This window comes from Euprymna scolopes, chromosome 10 (assembly GCF_053919585.1).
Source record: "Euprymna scolopes isolate OS-2025 chromosome 10, ASM5391958v1, whole genome shotgun sequence".
NCBI classification, from domain to species: Eukaryota; Metazoa; Mollusca; class Cephalopoda; order Sepiida; family Sepiolidae; genus Euprymna; species Euprymna scolopes.
The window spans coordinates 156,007,590-156,027,936 of record NC_136491.1 but is presented as its reverse complement, the minus strand read 5'-3'; the positions used below and the strand labels follow the sequence as shown (position 1 = coordinate 156,027,936).

Sequence of the window (20,347 nt, the reverse complement as noted above, 5' to 3'; positions counted from 1 at the left end):
TATATATATATATATATATAAATATAATGAAAATTACAATTGAATTTACCAAAATGATCAAAGATGGTAAAATTAAAGTAAATTATAAATACTAAAGAATTAATATTTATGAAATTATCTCAGCCAGATATAAAAGCTCGATAAAACCAAATAGGAAATAGAGCTTATAATATGAGCAAACAGTTAATAAAATATGTTAAAAAAACACTTTTAAATGAGTTAAAAACATATTTAATCCGAAAAGGAAACACTAAATAAATAGATAGTCCTTTATCCGTGGAGTTTCGAAGAAATACTCTCCTTCTCATCAGAGGGTAGGAATTAGCAAAATGTGGGATCGGATTTTGCATGTAGAAGTATTTGATGAAACAACAAGTAAGTCAAAGATCTTACTTGAAAACAAAATAAGTTAAGCAGAGGGAATATGGTAAAGAAAAAGGTGATTACACATGAATGGATAGTCTGGTGGAAGATAAAAAATCCAGTGACGGTAAAATCCAAATATAAAACTTCAAGAAAGTTAAAAGAATTTCCATTTGTACAAGTAAAATCCAAGGGAATTCCCGTAATTGGAAGAAGATGGTCCATAATAATCCAAAGGCAGAAATCCATGGAATAATTGACAAACATGTGTACAAGGAAAAAAAATAACATCAATAAAAGAAAAATAAGATGTGCTTTTCACTCTACTTCCGAGACATAACTATAAATTAGAAAGATCTAGGAAGAAAAAAAAATTTAAAAAATGATAAAGTTAAATATAAAATAAAGGGAAACAAAAGTCAAAACGACCCAGACAGGAAATGTTAAAGGCGCGAAAATATATAAAGGGCAAAATAATATAGGTCAACTAAAATGTACAGGTTATCACTTAAAAAAAATGTCAGAAAGAGTTGTTAAACGACACTAAAAGGAAAATAAAAAAGGGAAATAAAATAAATAAATATATATATAATAAATAAATAGAAAATAAAGAATAAATAAATAAATAAAAAAATAAAATATAATAAAAAATAAAATATAATATATAATATGAAATAAAATAAGAATAAAAATAAAAAATAAAAATTATTTAAGGGGAGAAGATGCCCGGTATCTGCAATTTCAGAACAGGAAAAAAAAAAAGTAAATAAATTCATATAGTAAAATTTAAGTAAATATACATACAAGATATGAAAGTGTGGGTAGATTGATATATTAGATAGATAGGAAAGTTTAAAGAATAAAACCGAAAATGCAGATAAAAAACCGGCCATGCAAAGAAGAGATAAAGAATTAAAATAAAGGATTATTAAATTATAAAGTATTAAGAAGTATGTTGAAAAACGAAAAAGTTAAAGAAAAAATATTTTATATCTATATAAAAGGTAAAAGTAATAACTATGTAATTTCAAAATTGCCATAATTAAATTTGGACTTATGTTTACAGAAAGAGATCAGTTCATTTTTAGAATTTATTATATCGTTATTCTGAAGGGAAGTAATTATAGTTATAGCTTCGGTTGTACAGAGGCGACATGACTTAGAGCCTGGAGTATAAGACTTAACTTTTTTATAATAGTCCATTTGATTGAGAAGAGAGTATTGTTAGAGTTAAGTTTTTTAATTAAAGTGGTTAGAGAAGTTCCTTGGTTATTATTAGAGTTATGGTTGTTAAAAGAAGAAATGTGGTTTGATATTCTTTTCTTAAAATAAATAAAAATAAATATATATATATATATATATATATATATATATATATATATATATATATATATATATATATTATTCAATTTTCACCCCAAACAAGGCACAGTGCCACTTTGAAGCAGGGGGCTACTATTAGGGACTTAATCAGCGGGGTCATTATGAAGGGAGATGAGTAGAAAGATGTTTGTTAGCATTACACTTGAACTTCTGCATATCATTGCAGTTGGGAAAGCAGAATCCCGCAAGGGAGTTCCAAATACCCGCAGTTCTGGGGAAGAAACTATTGGAGTAAAAGGCTTTCTTGCACCTAGGGATCTCTACTGTAAAGGGATGAGACTTAGTAGCTTGTCGGGTTTGTCGGGGGTAGTTACGTCGGGGAGGTACAAGTGTTTGCAGTTCGTCAGAGCATTCATCATTAAAGTATTTGTAGAACAGGCAGAGGGATGCAACATCTCGTCGATGGGACAGAGGCTGAAGCCTAGATGACAGTTCAGGACCTATCAGGTTGGCGACTCTCTTTTGAACCCTGTCCAGGAGCAAGAGACAAGCAGCAGATGCACCAGCCCAGATGTGACAACAGTACTCCATACATGGGCGAATGGTTGCCTTATAGAGGTATAGGATACTGTCAGGCGTAAGTAGTTTTCTAGCACGGTAGAGGGAGCCAACCTTCCTTGCAGCAGCCTTGGCAATGCTCTCAATGTATCTATTCCAGTTCATATTCCCTGTAAACGTTAGGCCGAGGAGTTTAAAAGAAGTACTTTCAGGCAATGTGTTCTTGGCCATTGCTATTGGTGGCAGAGAAGGTTTCTTGTAGTTATTGAAGGAAACAAGCTTAGTCTTAGCAGCATTGAATGTGACCAACCATTTTTGTCCCCATTCCACTACGGATTGGAGGTCATCCTCTAGTGTTTCTGGCATTTCCTTGGATATGTGTTCATTTGTTTTCCCCTCATATCTGTTATAGAGAGTGGTGTCATTGGCAAATATACCCATCTCCGAAACAATTTTATCAGGGAGGTCATTTATGAATATCAGGAATGATAGAGGTTCAAGGATAAACCCCTGAGGTACTCCCGCATTTATGTCATATTGTTTGGATGTACGACCGTCGAGGACAACTTTGATTTTTCTATTACTTAAGAAGGATTTAATTACATTATGAATTCTTCCAGTGATTCCATATGATCTAATTTTCCTTAGAAGACCATCGTGCCATACCCTGTCAAAAGCCTTAGATATATCAAGGGCCACCGCTCTACCCTCCCCTGTTTTATCCAATGAACGGTATATACGTTCAGAAACTACAGTTAAGATATCTGCTGTTGAACGGGCTTGCCTGAATCCATATTGTTTGTCAGTCAGGAGTTTAGCAGCTGTTAGGTGCTGGACTAGGGCTTGATTAACTAAGGACTCAAATATTTTGGCGAAAAGCGGGAGGAGGCTAATGGGGTGATAATTTAGTGGGTCAGTTCTTTCACCAGAATTCTTGAAGACTGGTACCACAGAGGCGGTTTTCCAGCAGTCGGGAAAACAAGATTCGTTAAGGCATTTATTGTAAAGTTTGGACAGAACTGGAGCAACCTCGGCAGAGCATTTTTTTAATAGCACAGCCGGGATGAGATCTGGTCCACATGCTTTTGAGGTGTCTAGGTTTTTTATAATAGCATGTACCTGAGAAGGGGTGATTTTCAAATCGTCTAGTGTGGCGTCTGTTCGTAGAGGAAAATCAGGGAGTGAGTGGTGTACCGAGTTCAGTGTGGAGTTTGAGGCAAACCGACTGGCAAGCAGATTAGCCTTGTCAGTTGCCGTGCAAGCAACCTCATGATTGTTTGTTAGTGGGGGAATAGTTGACTGTCCATTATTAACTATGCTGTTTTAGATTTTCCAAAAATCCCGGGTTCCTAATTTCTGTGCTTCGATGCGCTTTCTGGTGGTTTCAGAATAATCTGTCTTAGCTGTCTCTATCACTCTCTTACAATTATTTCTAGCTCCTATAAACTTCTGTTTATTTGAGCTGGGCCTCACCCAGATGAGAGCCATCCATCACAATTGATGCCAGATAGGGATTAGAGCGTTGATGATGTAAGGATAGGAGTTTGGTTTTAGATGCATTAAAGGTAACGAGCCACATCTTCCCCACTGAACCACGCGCTCGAGATCAGAGGAGAGAGAAGCTTCTGGGTTTGACCTTTACTCCTGATCTGAAATGGAACACGTACATCAAGTCTGTTGCCAAGGTCGCTGGAAAGATGGTGGGATTCTTCTACCGCTCCAGTAAATATATATATATATATATATATATATATATATATATATATATATATATATATACATATTTTTTTGTCCTGCCTGGGAAGGAGAGTATTGTGCAAACCTTTTCTAGTCACACAGAAAAACACGCGTTCACATTTTTCTAGTCATACACATATGCGCACTCACACATACGCATGCAGGTGCACACACGTACATATATTTACGTCCACGTACATACACTAACATTCATGTGCATACACACACGCTAACGTGCGCACACATGCGCAACTTCACTTCCCTTTAAAGACCTAAGCTTTTTCTTTCTTTTCGATTCGGCTTCCGACCTGAGTGGTCGACGAACCTACCGTTCCCTTTGGAGTGCGCTTCACGCCTCCTGCTACTATGTGTGGGGCAAGAGCCAACAGACAGTACGTACACCTTACACACTTTCTCCCTATATGGCCTGGATTGACTTTCTCTCTCTCTCTCTACAGCAATAGACTTTCCCTCTCACCAGCTAACAGCGAGAGACGCACGCCAAACTAAGCACGTGCTGTACCGTTTCTTTTATTTGTTTCTTCCTTAAATAAATTCTAGTACGTTTATTTCAATTTAACGCGTTGTCCGTTTCTTTCTCAATTCAATTTTCCTATTTTGTACGACTGGGTGACATATATAATATACCACCACTGACATATCAAAGGCCTTCAACAAGGTATGGTATAAGGGCCTACTTCACTATTTCCAGGTACGGTATTACTGGAAATGTTTTCTCAATCATTAAATCATTTCTCTCCGATAGGTTCATAAGAGTAGTGGTTGATGCGCAGAAATCAGAGGCCCACAGTATTAATGCTGGAGTCCCTCAGGGGTCCACCCTTGGCCCAACTCTCTTCCTGATCTACATTAATGACCTCCCAAAACACATACTTAAATCATTCGTTGACATCTATGCTGATGACACGACCATCTATGGCAACACATCAAAGGCCGTAAATGACAAAGTTCTCTCTAATTCTCTCTCCTCTGATCTTGAGCGTGTGGTACAGTGGGGGAAGAGGTGGCTGGTCACTTTTAATGCATCCAAAACCAAGCTTCTATCTTTACATCATCAACGCTCTGATCCCCATCTGGCATCAATTTAAATGGATGGCTCTCGTCATGGGGAGGCTTCATATTTTGACAAGCTTCTGGGCTTGTACTCCTAATCTGAAATGGAACATGTACATCAGGTCTGTTGCCAAGGACGCTGGGAAAATGGTGGGATCCTTCTACCGCTCCAGAAGATATCTCACTACTGATGCAATTCTCTATCTGTATAAAAAAAGCCAAGTACATCCAAGGATGGAGTACTGCTGCCACATCTGGGCAGGAGCTGCTAAAAACAGCCTATCCTGCTTTGACAGAATACAAAATAGACTTTGTTTTATCGTTATTGCCATGGCAAGTGCTCGTCTGAGCTCCAATCTCTCATCCCCCCTTGCCAATCTTTCACGAGAAACACCCGTCTGGCTGAAACTACTGTCAATAATTTCCCCCACTCTTTATCTTTGCCTAAATCCAAATGTAGGTTCCATGAGCAGAGCTTCTTTCTCAGAAGTGCACGACTGTTAAACTCTCTTCCGTTTGCCTGTTTCCCACCTGACTACAACCTGGATGTCTTCAAGTCCAACATAAACAAATGCCTGACAAACCGCCCCCTTAAGTAAGACACTCTATCAAATCTCCAATACTAATGATTACTACAATACTATCTCATTGATTACTGTACACGCAATAACCCTTATCCCTGAGTGGCCTCCGGGCCTTGATAAGTGGTGACCCCCATCTAAAAAAAAGAATATATATGTATATATATATATATATATAATATACCACCAGTTCGCTACAAACAATTAATCGGAACTGGAATCAGGAATCATAAAATATCAGAACTTAAGGTATTGGAGTCGCAACAATTGTGATTATTTTCCAATGCCAAAAACGATTCTTTTAATTATGTGTTTTTGTAAATTTTATTTAAGATTGTTGTACTAATGATGAAATGATAAATATTTATTGATTTTAAATTACCAATAAAAGTAAATCAACCCCATCCACATGTGCAGTTTTATGTTTGTGAAAATAGATTGCATGGGGTTTTATGGTAATCCGACAAAAAAAAAAAACCCAAAAAAACCATGATTGAATATTAACAGATTTTAAAAGAATCGAAATCAGAATCGGTAATTACATCGGAATCAGAAATAATATTGAAATCGCCCCATCACTAGTAAATACTGCTAATCTATATCTATATAATTATAAAACTCAAATGACCTTGTAACGGGTGTTGTAACCAACATCCGGTTTACGACTTCCGGTTGCGCATGCATACATAAACACATAACAGCGTAAACAAATAAACACAAATCGCTGGACTGGTTTCGTTAGAACAAACGGACGTCCCTAGAAAAGCGAATATCTTAAATTTATTGAATAAAAAACTTCAAGATATGGGAAGCAAACGCAAAATGTGATTACAAATAATATTTATAATCAACGACCTGTTTCATATATACGATACTAAATAATCAATGCGACAATAAAGCATATTGTTATACTGTGAACGTTTTCAGTGTCCCAATTTTTTTTTGTGTTTAAATTATCCAAATAAACAATTGTTAATACTTTCTGCTTTTTTTTTACATCGTTCATTTCCGTTTTACGTTTAAGTTATTTTAACGCAATTTTCTTACAAATAAATTTACTTTAACCCGTTGACAACCATAAGAACATTTTACAACGGCGATTTCCCCACCTCCTTCCTTTTTTTAATTTATTCTCCATTTTTTTAATACACCTTTCTTAAAAACATTCATACATTTTCTTCTACACTACCAACATAAATAAATAACCCCGAAAATATGTTTTTTTTTTTAAATTGCGTTACAAATAAATAATCAACGCGACAATAAAACGTATTGTTTTACTGTGTACATTTTCAGCGTCCCAAATGTTTTTTTTTCGCGTTTAAATTAAAAGATTTATCAAAATTTGAATTTAACTTTAAGTATTATGGTATCTGTTCAGTGCACATTTACCTATAAGTATGGCAGACCATTTATAATTCAATGACTGTAAGGTTTTTTATTTTCAAAAATAATCAATTATAATAACAGAACGACTCTTAGAAATCTATCTATATTCTTTTTTCATTTTAATATACTTTCATAGAAATGTTTCTGTTCTGTCAAAAAAAACTATTTTCTTTACGTCACAAGTACATTAATACATTAATTCCATAGCGAATATAACATACTGACCCAACGGGTCACAGGTAGTCTGGTATATCTATAAAAGTGAAATTGTGTGTGTGTACATTCCCCTACCAAATTACGCTGTCAATTTTCAGTTTACAGACTCGAAATTTGACATAAGGGGTATTGAGATTTGGGAAAATCTGTTTAATCGGTTTTCAGACAGAAATTTGACTGTCAAGGGATCAAAGTTCAACGATTTGACCTTTGAAAATTCTATCTAACTCCTCCTCCAATTTTGGGTCTAAACACTTGAAATTTTAGATGTAGGTTGTTTGGACATGGATCAAACTTTATTAGATTTGAGCTCAAACCAATAAATTAACATTTATTAAGGGATCAAAATTGGGGTCAAAGTTTAAAAAATCTGACCTCCATTGTCTCTACCATATTACTCAGCCAATTATTGGTTTAAACATTTGAAATATTCAGACATAGGCAAGCTTTTTCATCGGTTTTTGGCAAAGTTAAAAAAAAATTGACCTTTGCGGTCTCTAGCAAACTATTCAGCCAATTTTAGGTCTAAACATTTGAAATTTTACATGAAGATTATTTGGACATGCAGCAAGCTTTTTAATCAGTTTTGGGCGAAAATTTGGCTGCTAAGAAATCAAAGTTGAAAGAGTTGATCTTTGCAGACTCTACCAAACTCCTCCGCCAATTTTGGGTCTAAACACTTGAAAGTTTAGATGTAGGTTACCTGGACATGAGTCAAACTTGTTTATATATATATATATATATATATATATATATATATATATATATATATATATATATATATAAAGTTATTAACAGTACATAAGGCTCGAGCAAAGCCGAGCTGAACTGCTAGTAATTTAATAAAATAAAGTTAATTGACATTTTAGCGCAACTTAAAAAGTGGTGTGTGAGTATATGTGTGTATAGGCGTATGTGTGTGCGTGTGTATGATATTGTTTACAAGTATAAAAGCTTCCATCGCAATTACTTACACTAGTGCTGTATTTATTCCAGGTGTTAAATGAGTGTTGAACCATTCATTGATAACCAAGTAAAAACATGTAATGGTATTAAATAAACGGTGTAGAGAACCGGATGTTCACCGTTCAATGTGTGAGAAAATTTTGTCGTAAGATGATGTGTATCCAGGGGATCTGCGCAACTTCCCGGTATAAATAAATCGATGCCAAATAAATTATTTTAAACTAGCGGGGGTACCCGGCGTTGCTCGAGTGTTTGTTTCCGGGACGGGGGGGGGGAGTTTTAAAAAATGTTATAGTAGGTAAGTAGGAAGGATCAAACCCGGAGTCATGAGTAAAAGTAGGAAAATAAAGTGTGAAAAAAAAAACCAAAAAAACATCTGCAACGTTAACAGTTCGGCCACCAAGAAAAGTCCATTCCAGTTATTTATGAAAAAAACAAACAAAAAAAAAGACGACTACGGTAGGTCGGCGCGAACGTGAAAATATAATGTGAATTGTCCAGCACGCTAACCACTACGCCACAGAGCACTGCAGCTTAGTTTAGTGATTTTAAATAATTTCACATGAAAGAACTACGAAGCCAAACCGGTGTTCTCTTCTCAACTGTTCCTTGTGAACGATCCCCAAACGGTGTTAAGTGGTGGCAGGGGGAGGAGGAATTTATTAGAGAGAAAATATTTTACCACTTCCATTGATCTTTTTGGCCGTGACTTCTCAGCAGAAAAAGTATAGAAATCTAAGATTATCGAGGAATTTGAGAAATAATAAGCCTATAACACACCTCAGATATTGTTCTGCCGTTTGTGCATATTATATTTGCATGAAATATCTTGATTTTTAATCCTATTAATGTCAAAATCAGACGGGGGAAAAAATGAGTTCATTTTATTTATATAGAGATTAAGTAAAAGGGTTCACGTCTAAATACAAAAGTCATTTTGATTCTGTGTGTCTTGTCCAAAAAACGCTATGTTGAATCTTGCTCTCATGGCTGGAAACGTTTTTAAAGACCCCCCCCCCCAAAAAAAAAAAAACGACATTTTATTCGCGTACCTCCCTGGGTTCTACTTTGTTTTCTCATCTACAATATCTATGTATACAGACATGGCGATGTAGTCATCAGCACCCCCCCCCCCCCAACAGGGGCGTGTCGCGAATGAAAACATAACAATCAAATTGGTTAGGAGCAAAACTCTTTTTTTTTTTCTTTTTTTTAATCGAATCCATGTTCTTATTTAATAGAAGACATGAAAAAAAAAAAAAAAAAAAAAAAAACTTACGCAGCAGCCGTTTCTTCGGAAACCATATTGTTTTTGAAGTCATGGGCATGGAATAAAATATCACTCCTGAAAAAAGCAAAATTAATTGCAAAAACGAAAATTACAAACATTAGAAAATCACAAGGACAATTTTACACTCACTTTTTATTTAAACTGCATACATTAAAATACGTCATTAGATACGAGGTGATGACGTATGGAAGTGAAACGTGGCAAGGAAGGGTTGAGGACATGCGTTGCATGGAGAGAGATCATATGAGAATAATACAATAGATGTGTAATGTGAATCTTAAAGACAGAGTTAATTCTGAGAAGATGGATGGATGGATGGGTTATTTAATCAGCATATCAACCTTTGTGGGTCATTTAATGCTGTTTGTTTTTTTTTTGTTTTTTTTCTATCAACCCCTTCTGGGCCATTCAATGCTGAATCTAGTCATTCCGGGGATAGTACCTGATGTTGCATCCAGTTATTTTATAGGAGACTTTTATTCTTGAAATTCTTTGTATTTTCAATCTTTAGTTTGTAGCTTTTGGCTTGGTCGCCCCATAGTGGATTTTATCATTTTTGTTCCCCATCCTGCAGGATGCTTTTGCAGAATATAAGGTTTTTGCGGGTTATATTTTTTGGAAGAGTCCTATTTCTTTAATGTAAGATAAGATTTTTCTGGTGTTGTTCTCTTTGAAGATTATTTGAAGATCTATTTCTTTATAGTGTTTTTCCCTAATTTGTGAAAGATCTGTGCATTCAGTTAGTAAATGTTTTACAGTAAGTGGTACTTGACAGGGAATGCATTGGGGTTGAGTTTCTCCTTTTAGGAGGTAGGAATGGGTTAAGTGTGTGTGACCTATTCTAAGTCTTGTTAAAGTGACATTTTGTTTTCTGTTTGTTTTTTGATAATCCTGCCTCCTCTCTCCAAGTGTGGGTTTTATATTGTATAATTTGTTATTTGTATTTTCATTCCATTGACTTTGCCATTTCCCAAGTATATGGCTGTTGATCAGGGGTCTAATATGCGTGTATGGGATCCTGTACCCATCAAGGTTCAACTTCAGTGCCTCCTTAGCCATAGCATCGGCTCTTTCATTGCCTCTGATTCCCATGTGGCTAGGGGTCCAGGTGAATATTATTTTCTTTTTGTCGGTAATGAGATTTATTTTGTTTAGGAGTTTGATAATCGTGGGGTTCTCTTGTTTTCTATTTGTTATAGCTTTTAAAACGGATAAGGAGTCAGAGAATATAATGAATTTTTCTGAGTTTTCTTCAGCAATGATATCCAGTGCTAAATCTATGGCTCTGGTTTCAGCACTAAATATAGAGGCTTCATTCGGAAGTCATTTGCTAATTGTTGTATTGTTGTAGGTAGCTGCACATCCAACTCTATCGTTATCCTTCGAGCTATCTGTGTATATGTATGTATAGTCAGAGTAGCATAGCTTGATATTTTCAAGTTCTTCTTGAAATATGGCAGGATTTGTTTTTGATTTTTTATTTTCATTTAAGTTCAGCATTACGTCTGGTTGTCTCATAGTCCATGGTGGGTTTTCGGATATTACAGAATGGTAGATATTTGTTATTGGAATTTGAGATTCTTCTATACTGGTTTTCATTCGAAGTCCGAAGGTTTTTATGGCTTTTTCTTTTCTGTTAAATAGGTTTCTATATTTGGGGTCAAAGATACATTGATAAGCAGGGTTTGTTGGGAAATACTTAAGTTTCAGGTAGTATTGTAAGCCAAGTTTTTCCCGTCTGAGCTTTAGGGGTGCTTCATGGGCTTCTGCATATAGGCTTTCTTTGGGGGATGTTCTATATGCTCCCAAGATTAGTCTTAGTCCTTCATGGTGAATGGGGTCAAGGATATTTATGTAGGAAGGCCTTGCTGACCCATAAATGAAACAGCCATAGTCCAGTTTCGAACGAATTAGAGTCCTGTATAGTTTTAGGAGCGTTTGTTGGTCTGCTCCCCAGTCTGTGTTGGCAACAACTCTTAATAATTGTAGTGCTTTGTGGCATTTCTGCTTTAAATATCTCAGATGGGGAATAAAATTAAATTTTTTGTCAAAAATGATCCCTAGGTATTTATATTGATCAGTAATATCAATTTTTTTGTCATCGAGTTTGAGGGTTGGATCGTTGTGCATTTTTTAAATATTACAGAAGTGCATGCACTTCGTTTTAGACTCGGAAAATTTAAGACCATTTTCTGTGGCCCACTGATTTATTTTTTTTAGGTTCAGCTGCAACTGTCGCTCTATTGTTTGGGCATTTTTTGATCTATAACAGATCAAGAAGTCATTGACATATAGGGAACAGTCGGTTCCAGGACTTAGGCATTTGGTAATATTGTTAATCTTTATATTAAATAAAGTGACTGATAGTATGCTTCCTTGTGGGACCCCTTCCTCCTGGTTTTCGAGGTCAGAAAGGGTGGATCCCACACGAACCCTAAAGTTCCTGTCAGATAAAAAATCTTTTATTAATTTGGGTAGTCTTCCCTTTAGACCTAGATTGTGCAGGTCTTTCATAATGCCATATCTCCATGTTGTCTCGTAGGCTTTTTCCAAATCAAAGAAGATGGTCGTTATGTGTTCTTTTTTTATGTACCCCTCTCTAATGAAAGTTTCCAGGCGTACCAGGTTGTCAATGGTGCTTCTTTTATTTCTAAATCCACTTTGGAGGTCTGTTATCAGGCCATTTGCTTCGAGGTACCAGGTTAATCTTTTGTTTAGCATTCTTTCGAATGTTTTGCATATGCAACTTGTCAATGCTATGGGTCGGTAGCTTGTGGGATCAGACTTAACTTTACCAGGTTTGGGGATGGGGATCACTGTTGCTTGTTTCCATATGTCAGGGAGTTTACCCCTGATCCAAATGTCATTGAAGATGTTTTGGAGGTAGATTAAGGATTTTCGAGGCAGTTGTTTCAAGAACTCGTAGTGGATCTCATCTGGCCTTGTTGCAGTGTTGTGTGAACTGTTTATGGCGTCGGTTAATTCAGATAGGGTGAAAGGTTTGTTGTAGTCTTCTACACTGTCTGAGTTGAAGTTTAGTTTGTTTCTTTCAGCATCTAGTTTGATTTTTTTGAATTGTGGTTTATAATTTTTGCTAGAGGAGTTTTTTTGAGAAGGTTTTTGCGAGTACATTTGCTATATCTTTTTTGCTGGTTATTTTTGTATTATCTTTTGACAGGTGTTTTAGTGATGTTGGTTGATTTTTACCAGCTATCTTTCTAACCATATTCCAGATTTGTTTTGTTTTGGTGTTAGAGTTCAGTTTGCTGATATAGACTCTCCATGACATTCTTTTGGCCTTTTTAATTGTTCTACAGGCTTTTGCTCGGTTTTGTTTGAACTGGTCTAGATTGTGGGTAGTGGGACGATTTTTAAATTTTCGCAGTGCAGCTTTACGTAATCTTACCGCCTTTTGGCAATCTTCATTAAAGCAAGGTCTTTTATATTTTTTGGATTTGGAGCCTTTGGGTATACATTCTCCAGCTATTGACATCAACGTATCAGTGAAGTGTTCCATAGAGTTCTCCGGTTCATCTTTATCTATTAGTTTTGCATTGCATTGGGTTTTATATTCCTCCCAATTTGCTTTATTTAGCTTCCATCTGGGAAGGTTATCTTCAATCGGGATTGAGTTTTCAAGTATGATGGGAAAGTGATTGCTACCACATGAGTCATCATACACTTGCCAACTGTAGTCCATTAATGTGGCTGGGTCACATAGCGACAAATCAATGGCTGAGTATGTACCTGAGGCAGGGTGGAGATATGTATTGGAGTTTTGGTTCATGAGGGACAGATTGTTATTGTTGATGATATTTTCTAGTTTTTTTTACCTTTTATGTCTGTTTTATTGCTTCCCCATATGATGTTGTGGCTGTTGAAGTCTCCAAGTAGGATGTATGGTTTAGAAAGTTGTTCTATTATTTTGTTGACTTCGGCTTCATTTATGGGGTCATGTGGTGGGATATACATGGAGCAAATGTTGATAGTTTTATGCAAAGTGGTTTTCACAGCAATTACTTGTAATGTGGTGTCTAGAGTTATTTCGCTCTGAGGCATGTCGTTTCTAACTAGAATCGATACACCTCCGGAGGCCCTCTGTCCAGTATTGTGTATAAATTTATATTGGGTGTAGTTTTTATAGTGATTTTATCGTGTGTCTTTAGGAATGTTTCCTGGAGGCAGATGATAGCAGGTCATAGTTTAGATATTAACAGTAGCAAGTCGTTTATGTTTGCCTTAAGTCCTCGGCAGTTCCATTGAATGATAGTTTGAGTTTTTTGTATTGTGGTCTGTCATTTTATTTGTCTGGGTTGTTTTGTCTTCTACTTCCATCTCCTTCAGTGTTCCTATTTTGTTTCCTCCTCTTGAGGTTGATTGGGATCTAGATCTTGGTTTGTTTGTTTTTTCTTTAGTTTTCACTACAGTTTGAGCATTTAGGGTCTTTTTTGCAGTCACTTTGTTTTGAGTTTTCACCACATCTTACACAGATTGATAATTTGGTGCATTTGGATGGGTGATGTTCAAATTGTTGACAATTGTAGCACCTTAGAAGGTTTGGGATGTATTTTTCAACTTTTACTTTTAGGTATCCAATTTTAATCTCACTTGGGGGATTTGTGGAGTCAAAGGAGAGTATATATGTATTTGTCAATATAGTTTCTCCATTTCGTTTTATGCTTATTCTTTTTACATCTGTAACACTTTGGGATGCTAGATTAGATAAAATTTCCTCAGTCGAGCAATTTGATAGTTCGCTGCATCTAATGACTCCTTTTGAGGAGTTTAGGTATGGGTGGGGATAAGTTTTAATTTTGATATTGTTAAACGTTTGCCATTTGAGAATTTCTTTAGCCTGTGTTTTTTGTTTCAATTCGATAAGTATGGTGTTGTTTTGCAGTCTTTTTATCATTTTGGGTTTTATTTTTTGAGAGAAAATTTTTTCCATTGTAAAAGGTGAAATTTTATTTATTTCATTTTTTTCAAGCGTTTCCATTACTAGAAATATTGTGTTTTCATTGATTAAGCAATTCTGTTCGTCCTCTGAACTTGAAATGTCGGAAGCATCAGAGAAGTTTCTTTTTTGGGGGGTTTTGTGGGTAAAAAAAGACATAATCAAAAAGGTTGTTTTTTTCATCATCTTTGCTCCCCACCCACCTCGGAGCCCTATATGGGAAGTGCCTGTGGGGAAACCCATTCACCCAGGCTCAACAAGGATACAAAGGTGATATACTCGATTTATGTGATATCATTTATGAGCACCTGTTTTCCTTTGATGTTATTTTGGCATACAAAGTAATTTAAAGGGTTTGCAGCCATGTCATAGATATTTCACTTCGTCGATTGACCCTCAGCCACCGCTTTCCACCATATATTAGGGAGTAGATGTTATTTGTGGGGAAGGGATAGGCATATTGTGTTGATAATAGGTTTATGGAGTGGGTGATATATGGTGGGGCTTGACGTGACCAGCCGATTGGTCGGATCGGGCCCCTCCGACCGCCCGTCTAGCCCAGTAAGGGCCAAAGTGGTGTGTTGGGAAGTGGGGGTACTAAATCCTGACCTCCAAATCTCTCAACCACCAGGATCCCGTCCTATTACGGGTCGCTACCTACAGCCAACAGGTAGCCCCATTGAGGGACTTTTACTCTCTGCAGGGGGGGAGTCGGCATATTCTGATGCCCTGCCGACAGGGTCCAGTGGAATCTGATCAAATTTTGAAGAATAATTTTTTAATAGAATGTATTTATTATTATTTATGTATTTTATTTTTATTTTTTATTTTATTTTTGGTTTGTTTTTTATTTAACCCATAGTTGGGACCCTAACAGGTACTACCACTCTGGGTCAGAGTGAACCTGGGAGCAATGGCAATTAAAGGGTGGCTCCACGCTCCCCAAAGCCCGCAAACTGGGGCCTCACCATCAGATATAGTTTAAGGTCATATCTAGGACCGGGAAGTAGGGAAGGAAAAAGAAAGGAGGGGAGAAGGGAGAGGGGCTGTTGATTTTGTTTTTATTTTTGTAGAACATAATTAAGTTTTATGAAAGAGAATAGAAAACAAAAACAGAAATCGATGCAGGTGCATTTCGTCTCAGAAAGCCAATAGGCGGCCTGATCTGGTAGCACCAGGACCTGAGAAGAATATTAAATCTGGACATTATAGGGAAATATGTGCAGAACAGGAGACTTTGATGCTATGGCCACGTTGAAAGAATGAATGAAAGTTCTTGGATTAGTAGACGTAGAACAGTTAATGTAGCAGGTTCAGTTCACAGAGGAAGGAAAATATGAGAGGAAGTGATACCGATGAACTTGAGAGAAAAGAGGCATACATAAAGACTTGGCCAGAGATAGTTTAGTTTGGATTTTAATTTCTTAAAGCCGTCCAATGCATGCCAGCATGTAATACCGACGTTAAACCAATGATAATGATGATGAAATGACAATAATGATGCTGATGATGATGATGACGATGATGATCATGACGATAACAAATAACGATGATTCCATGAAGAAATCTCCTTTCTAAGAACTGCACACTTGTGGAACTCTTCCGTTTACCTGCTTTCCAGCTGACTACAATATGACTGTCTTCAAGTCCAATGTAAACAAGTTCTTGATGAGCCGTTCCTCTTAAGTAATCGAATTTACCAAATTTACACTTCTAATTATTACTGTATTGTCCTTTTGACTGCTGTACACTCTTTAACCCTTATCCTCGAGTGGCCTCTGGGCCTTGATAAGTGGTGATACCTATGTACAAAAAAAGTTTTCCTTTATCTCTTAAACACTGAGTTAGTAAAGAAGTTGAGAACAATTGACCACCTAAATATGCTATAGTATACTTGTGGTTTCTTGGTCTTACCAGATTCCAGGACAAGAATTTATCTAGTCTAGTGGAGTATCCAGCTTCATTCTGTTACTTGAAGCATCACTTGGTGCACCATTCGTCATAAAAGCCATAGTGAGTCGGCCATACCGAGGAAATCTTATTTGGGCCGTGAATACTATGTTATTTTGAATATTTAGTCAGGGTTTACTTGTAGAGAAAAGTAGCCTCACATACAGAAAGACCTTAGACATTCGAAGATAGTGTCTAGTTAGTATTTGTTGCATGTCTGTCCAGGAATATGGACAAGCAACAAATTAAAAGAAAAAAAAAAGAAAATTCAGAATTAAAGTAAAGAAACACTTGTTTTAATTTTAACATAAAAGAAAACATAGAAATAATATTTACAAGTAAATACGCTTCCTTAATACTGCTGCTATTAACTTTGAAAGTGATTATAACGTCTATAGCGTTCATGGTAAAAAGGAGATAAGAACTACTAACTTCAAATCCAATGAGTAAATCTGTTAATACGAATATTAAAATATAGCTTTTGGTTAGTTAAAAAATATACAAAAAAGTTTTGTATTTATTGAAATTTCAGTTTCTTCAAATGATGTGGTGGTTGGCTTTTAAGGAGTTTCTTTCGGCTGGATTTTCATCCTAGAAACATTACTGGAGTTCTTAACAGCAAGTCAGCAACTTAACAATTTAATTACTAACGCGTCTACTAGAGCAGAGTCCTTATATAGATGGAATTTTCTTGATTATTCTAAATTGTTAGGAAAACATTTTAAATAGAATATTTTAATATTCTATTAATTTTTATAAGGAAAATGGAATGTCATAACACATTTTATAAGGAAAATGCCATCTCATAACAGATTCAAATGTTCTTGGCATTTAAGTTCTCTCCAATAGGCATCCAAGTTCTCCCATGTAACACTTTTTTATATGTTAATTTATTGAAATTTATAAAGTGCATATCTAGCTTAAAAACCCTTTCAACTCACATGATATTTGAACTAAAATAGGCTTTTAATTTTAAGTGTTCTATTCCTTTTTATCAACCAATCATATTTCTATTTGGGTACACACAGACAAACTAAAAAAATATAACTTTTTAATAGTATACATATACTTAAAAGAAATCCTAAAAATAAATTGCAACTCACCCTTGAAGGTCAAGATGTTTGGTTGAATCTTGATGAACTTGCACTTGGTCGACCGTAATGTTAAATTCAAGAATCTGACTTAAATTTCTGGAAAATAAAAAAATAAAAAAATAGAAAAAATTCTTTAACATTTGAAAGCAGGAGTTTCCAACATGGCGAATATTTGCAGAAGGATTTTTAGGAAGAACTCCAAGAAGTCCAAAATATTGAAATAGAAAAACTGAGTTCATGTTAACCACTTGACCGTTGTCACCTCCCAATGTTAACATTGTCATGTTGAGACTTAGACTGTAGGGAGTTGAGCAACGAGATGTCTGTTTATGTTACATGATAAGGGCTGTCCCCTTTTCATGTAAGTATATAAAAAAAGAGAGATTTAGTTAAAATGAGAATGAAATAGAATAGACGAAATTCGAACCTCGTAATTTAGGTTTAGAAATAGATTACGAGAGAGAATTAGCAAATGGAATGTAAAACAAACCATTGTTAAGCTTAGAGATAAAATAGTTTTAAGAAAAGAATGTGCATTGTCAATTCTGTTATGAAAATTCAATTGAAGAATGCAACTATAAGATAATTTAATAAACATGTTTTTAACATATTGGAAATATAGGTTACTGGGAATATAGGTTAAAATTCCTTTTGTAAACAAAGGAAAAAGTTTTGGACACGCATTTCCAGAACACGTGAAAGAAGACACATGTTTTAACATGTGTATGACGCCATGGAAAATGGGAAGTTCTCGATATAGTTAGAAACTTTAGAGTTAAGCGGAGAAAAACTGAGGGAGGATGACAGACGACAGTCCAGACATGGGATTTGAACGTCTAGAAGTGAGACGGTCACCTTTGAAACTTAGAATGTGAAACTTGAATTCTTGACTATGAAAACCACAACCGGTCGGGAGAAGAAATAAACCCATCATGTGTTTTTATAAACGTCGTCTTTGTGTTGTAATTCTACCAAAAAGGTAAAGTGAAAATTGTCATTATATGCCTTATATATATCATGTGTTCCGTCTGCCTGCTTCCCACCGGACTACAACTTGGATGTCTTCAAGTCCAATGTTAACAAATTCCTAATGAACCGCCCCCTTAAGTAAACACTTCATCAAATCTCCACACTAACGTAATGTACTTACAATAACCCATATCCCTGAGTGGCTTCCCAGGCCTTGATAAGTGGTGATCACTGTGTAAAAAAAAAACAAAAAAAACATCTCATATCTACAATATTATCACTAAGACTGTCTGAACACTGTTTCCTCACTCTAAGAGCTTCTATTACATATGAACATTTTATATATATGAATCTCGCCATAACACGAACAGAGAACGCAACAACATCTCTCTCTCTTTTTTTTTTTTTTTTTTTTTTTTTATTACATTTTCACCCCAAACAAGGCAAATTGCCACTTTGGTGTAGGGGGCTACTATCAGGGGCAACAACTACTGGGGTACTATGTAGGGATTTGGGCAGCAAGGTGTCGGTTCACGTTACACTTGAACTTCTGCACGTCAGTACTGTTGGGGAAGCAGGGAACTGGAATGGAATTCCAGAGTCTTGCGGTTCTGGGGAAGAAACTATTGGAGTAAAAAGATCTTTTACATCTAGGGACCTCTACAGTGTGGGGGTGGGATCTAGTAGCCTGTCGGGTTTGTCGAGGGTGCGCGCGTCGTGGGGGCACAAGTGATTGCAGTTCATCAGAGCATTCACTACTAAAATACTTGTAGAACAGGCAGAGGGATGCAACATTTCGTCGATGGGACAGAGGCTGAAGCTTAGATGCCAGTTTCAGGGCCTATCAGATTTGCGACTCTCTTTTGAACCTTGTCAAGGAGCGAGAGACTAGTAGCAGATGCACCAGCCCAGATGTGGCAGCAATACTCCATACATGGGCGAATGGTGGCCTTATAGAGGTACAGGATACTTTCGGGTGTTAGTAGTTTTCTAGCACACGGTAGAGAGAGCCTACCTTTCTTGCAGCGGCCCTGGCAATGCACTTCAATGTAATTGTTCCAACTCATGTTTTCCTGTGAACGTTAGGCCAAGGAGTTTGAAAGATGGACTCTCAGATAAAGGGTCGTTGGCCATTGCTATTGGTGGTAGAGAGGGTTTCTTGTAATTATTGAATGAAACTAGTTTAGTCTTGGCAGCATTGAACGCGACCAACCACTTTTGTCCCCATTCCACTACAAGACTCACTTTAATAAGACTCACTTTAATAGCATTTACATTGCATGTGTGATAATCAACCAATTCAGATCTCAACCATCTATTATGCCTCAAAATTTTCAGATGCCGATTAATTATTTGGATTATTCGCTTGATGACTGTTCATTTTTAAACGTCATATTGTCTGTGTGTATTGTTTTTTTTAACTGTTGTCGTTGAATAGAAGAAAAAACTATTGCTACTGTTCATACTAAGAGTGAACCTCTTTCCTGTTGTTCATGAAGAGAAGGAAAAGAAGAAAATAATCCGACTCTCTGCATAAATACTGATAGCTGGAAATCTGGGGTTTTTCAACTGGAAATAATTTATGTGACTAAAATAGCAATTATATAACCAAGCACATCTTACATGTCCTAAACCCCATATTGATAATAATAAAAAACATAGCAACAGTAGAATCTTAAACTCCATATTGCCAAAAACAAAACAAAAAATAGTATGATGACATCAACATTAATTTACTACGAAATTGGTACGATTAACTCAGCCACTACTACTAAGTGTGCAATGGCAATATCCACCCCGTCTTTACAAAGTTTATGTTAACGTTCATCATCATCATCATCATCATTGTATGAGTCCGAAGATTGTTGACATTGAGGGAGGC

At 36.1% G+C, this 20,347-nt stretch overlaps 1 protein-coding gene across 1 annotated transcript in view; it reads right to left on the bottom strand.

Annotated features, from left to right (window-relative positions):
• Positions 1–20,347, bottom strand: part of LOC145286323 (protocadherin Fat 4-like) — a 342,844-nt gene that overhangs the window by 16,653 nt on the left and 305,844 nt on the right. The window contains exons 44-45 of the mRNA XM_080135245.1: positions 17,506–17,592; positions 9,487–9,552 (exon numbers count right to left, since the gene is read on the bottom strand). Of these exons, the coding sequence (XP_079991371.1) occupies positions 9,487–9,552; positions 17,506–17,592 (153 nt within the window). The remainder of the gene's footprint in view (positions 1–9,486; positions 9,553–17,505; positions 17,593–20,347) is intronic.